The sequence below is a fragment of the Ictidomys tridecemlineatus genome, chromosome 4 (genome assembly GCF_052094955.1).
Source record: "Ictidomys tridecemlineatus isolate mIctTri1 chromosome 4, mIctTri1.hap1, whole genome shotgun sequence".
Lineage (NCBI taxonomy): Eukaryota > Metazoa > Chordata > Mammalia > Rodentia > Sciuridae > Ictidomys > Ictidomys tridecemlineatus.
The window spans coordinates 16278067-16282330 of NC_135480.1; the positions used below are offsets into that span (position 1 = coordinate 16278067).

At 32.8% G+C, this 4264-nt stretch overlaps 1 protein-coding gene across 1 annotated transcript; it reads left to right on the plus strand.

Moving 5' to 3' along the window:
- The first annotated feature begins 2912 nt into the window (after positions 1-2912).
- On the plus strand, positions 2913-3938 carry LOC101977167 (olfactory receptor 5T1). Its single transcript, XM_013366235.2, has one exon. The coding sequence runs from the start codon at positions 2913-2915 to the stop codon at positions 3936-3938; it is 1026 nt and encodes a 341-aa protein (XP_013221689.2).
- The last annotated feature ends 326 nt before the right edge of the window (positions 3939-4264 follow it).

The following is a 4264-nucleotide window of genomic DNA, read 5'->3' on the forward strand; positions in this document are numbered from 1 at the left end:
TTGAATTTGGAACTAAAGTATATACATTAGTAGTACTAAAAATGCTTTTACATGAAAATGTTTTAATTGTAAAGTTTCAAATATATGTATATGCATGTACATATATGATTAAAATTCATTAAAAATTTCCAAATTTTACTCAAGTGTAAAAAATAAATAGGGAATTATAAAAGATGTATTTCTTCATGGTTTTTGAATAATCAAGGGACTACAAACATTAAGATAAATATTTCTTCTTTTTGTTATAAATGCATACCACATATTTATATAAATATATATAATACACACACACACACAAACACACACACTAAGTACTAGTCTAAGAGAATTTTACATAAGTGGAATGTATTCCAATTTGAATTACATACCTGTCAGGGATTACAGCAGGGGAAACAAAGAGGGTTCCCTCTATATTTCAGTTAATAGAGCTGTAAACAAAGAATTTGTTTTGATTTTATTGAGAAAATATAACTGTCAACATAAGGTGGTAAAAAAAGGAGTTATAGTTATAATTTAGAAAAATGCTAAAATGGATAAAAAACATTAACTTTCAATCCGCAACTGGTTACACATTAATCGGGGGATTTTTTTTTTTTTTATGAAGGGATACAAATGAATTTAAATTTTATTTCTAGTTAGGAAATTTACCTGGGAATAATTTAATATTGTCTTTAATCCCATCGTGTACTGAAGTTTGACTGCTTTATAAAATAACTCATGTATGTGAGGATCTGATTTTGTCTTGCTTTCAGATGATCCTGGAGCTATGGCATATCACACTGAGTCTGCAGTGTGGCCAAGAGAATAAAGTCTCAGTGTGGATTCACAGAAGTCTGGGCTTGAATCCTGGCTCTGCTACCATCTGTGTGACTTGCTTAAGTTACCTGTTTTCTCTTCAGTAAGGGGATGTGGAATCACTTATTCTGCACGTCAATCTCATGAAGATTACATAAAATAATGCACACAAAATATTTTACCCCTGGTGAAATCTGCACACCATGAGAGCTGCTGTCTAGCTTTCCTTCTTGATGAGCACAGGTTTGTAATACTATTCCCATACATGTCCAGTGCTTGTGTTTTCTGTGAGCTTTAAGAAGTTGATTTTCCTTGGTCTTCCAGACTCATTATTTTTGGTTGAAAATTCCACAATCTACATTTTGGCTTTGCAAACTCTGTCAAAGTGAAGTCAGATAGAATAAACACAATCAGTTCTACTTTCCTAAATTATTACTTTGACAGAAATATCTGTGTGGTGAACACTTTGAAAATATATCTAGACATCACACTGTTGGTCTCTCTTGCCTCTATTTCCCTATAAGAGAGTAAATATGGACTCTAAAGAGGCATGATTTAGAACAAAATATACTGTGTAGATCTCCTTACTCTACATCAAGCTCAGAGCCATCAAAGTTTACTAGAAAAAAATATTTTAACAGACATAGTAGGGGAATATATTTAAACATATTAATTATTGAACTGTCATAACAGGAGGCATACTACAGTAATACAAATGCATTTTAAATATAATTTACTATAGAATATTGGAATATTAGGTATCATATCATTGGAATAGTGTGTGTATATGTGTGTTTATGTGTGTGTGTGTGTGTATACCTTCTTGTTTGGAGCCCATTGATTATTCAAGACCATGAAGAAATACAGCTTTTATAATTCCCTAATTTTTATTAAAATATTTTTATGTAAAATGCATTTTATCTTCTCATAAAGAGGTACTCTCTGGTGATAGCTCATTCATGTAGTTGAACAAGACAAAAATTTTGGTCAATCTTAATCTTTCATTCAGAAGAACTAACTTTTTTTTTTTTTTTTTAAATTTATTTATTTATTTATTTTTCGACAGACAACATCTTTGTTTTGTATGTGGTGCTGAGGATTGAACCCGGGCCGCACACATGCCAGGCGAGCGCGCTACCGCTGAGCCACATCCCCAGCCCAGAAGAACTAACATTTCCAAGCTCACAATTGTCAATAAATAGTAATTCTGAGCTTTTAATATAGGGGTTTAGAGTCCAAATAAATGTAAAGGAATGATCATGAATTGTTTTTGAGAAAAATGTATCTAAAAACTATACCCTAAAATTTGTATGTATAATCATCTTATTTATTGAAACATTTGAATTCAGTTGAAATAATGTGGTTTTTTTTAAAAAAAAGACCCAAATGGAAAACATGATGATGTTTATTTCAAGAATAAAAATGAAAAACAAAAACTAAAACTAATTTTAAAATAAAACACCCTAAAATTATTCTTACTTGTTATACAAGGTGCCCCTCCTTACAAAAGAATGCCTATTGTGGTTTTCAACTTTGCCCTTCAGTACTCTTGGAATTAAGCAATTGTCATAAGAAAGGACTTGATATGCTTTGGTCAGAAAAACTGCCCTGAATGACTAACTAAATTGTAAGTCTAACATAACAAATTTCTATAAATGTTGAACTGAGATTACATAAGCAATAATTCTCAACCTCTTTTTCTTATTTCAACTAAACGTGATCTTATAAGTGTGATTGATTCAATTAAAAAAAAGAAACTTTAATGGAAATCATCCCATAGACTTTGTATGGAACCTAGAATATGCATTCAGTCTGTGAATTTAAAGATGATATACTGTGAAAATAGGTAAAGAAATTTGGCAGAAAATAAATGTAAAGTTAAGGAAATCTAATTGGCAGATTTTGTTTAATGTGACAAACATATCCAACAACTGACTAATTTCTTAAATTCATTTAAACAGAATAATGCCTCCAGTGGAATACATCATCTTCATCATTGCGGACTCTTTAATGGCAAGATTTTGCTATGCTTTTCCAAAGCCCAAACATGAGGGCTTAATTGACTGGACTCTACTTTTGCAGGATATTGCTCTTAGAAAACCTAAGTGTTAAGTTAAATGTCAGGGATACCATCAAATATAGATTTATCCAGGATTCAGTTCAACAATGCTACTGAAGTCACAATGTTTATATTATTAGGCTTCACAGATGATTTTTACCTGCAAGTTTTCCTATTTTTATTATTCCTTGGCATCTATCTTTTTACTTTGATAGGAAATTTGGGACTGGTTGTATTGGTCATTGAGGATTCCAGGCTCCACAACCTCATGTACTACTTTCTGAGTGTCTTATCATTCTTGGATGCCTGCTATTCTACTGATGTCACCCCAAATATGTTGGTCAATTTCCTGGCAAAGAAAAAATCCATTTCACTTTTTGGATGTGAAACACAGATGTTTCTCTTTGTTACTTTTGGAACTACAGAATGCTTTCTCTTGGCTGCAATGGCTTATGATCGCTATGTGGCCATCTACAACCCACTTCTGTATTCAGTGAGCATGTCACCCAGGGTCTATGTGCCACTCATCATTGCTTCCTATGTTGGTGGCCTTTCCCATGCTACTATACACACAGTGGCCACTTTCCGCTTGTCCTTCTGTGGGTCCAATGAAATCAGACATGTTTTCTGTGATATCCCTCCTCTCCTTGCTATTTCTTGTTCTGATACTCACACCAACCAGCTTCTCCTCTTCTACTTTGTGGGCTCTGTTGAGATAGTCACCATCCTGATTGTCCTGGTCTCCTATGGCTTCATCCTATTGGCCATTCTGAAGATGCATTATGTGGAAGGAAGGAGGAAAGTGTTCTCTAATTGTGGCTCCCACCTGACTGGAGTGTCCATTTATCATTGGACCATCGTCTTCATGTATGTGAGACCCAGTTCCAGCTACGCTTTAGATCATGACATGATAGTGTCAACATTTTACACCATTGTGATTCCCATGCTGAATCCCATTATATACAGCTTGAGAAACAAAGATGTAAAAGAGGCAGTGAAAAAATTATTTGAGAGAAATTTGTTCAAAAATAAAGTGCATTTTAAAAATCGATTAAATCTAAAACTAATGTTACCTGCTATTTGATATCTGCATGTTCAGCAACTAGTGAAAAACGCTGTTGATTTCACTTAATAGTGATATATATGCTAGAATATGTTCAAATAAAGTGTTAATTAGTCCTCTAAAGCAGCATGTTAGAAATGATGATATATGAAATTATTTGTATACTTCCTATGTTCAAACTGATCTGCATTGAACCATCATTTATGCACATATATTTGTTTTTAATTAATTGATAAATACGTTGATTTTCAGTGACTATGAAAGGAATAATATTCTCAAGATTGTATGACTTCATATATGTGTACATTGTTTATAATGAGTTTCTATCACACAGGATGAATTTAAAC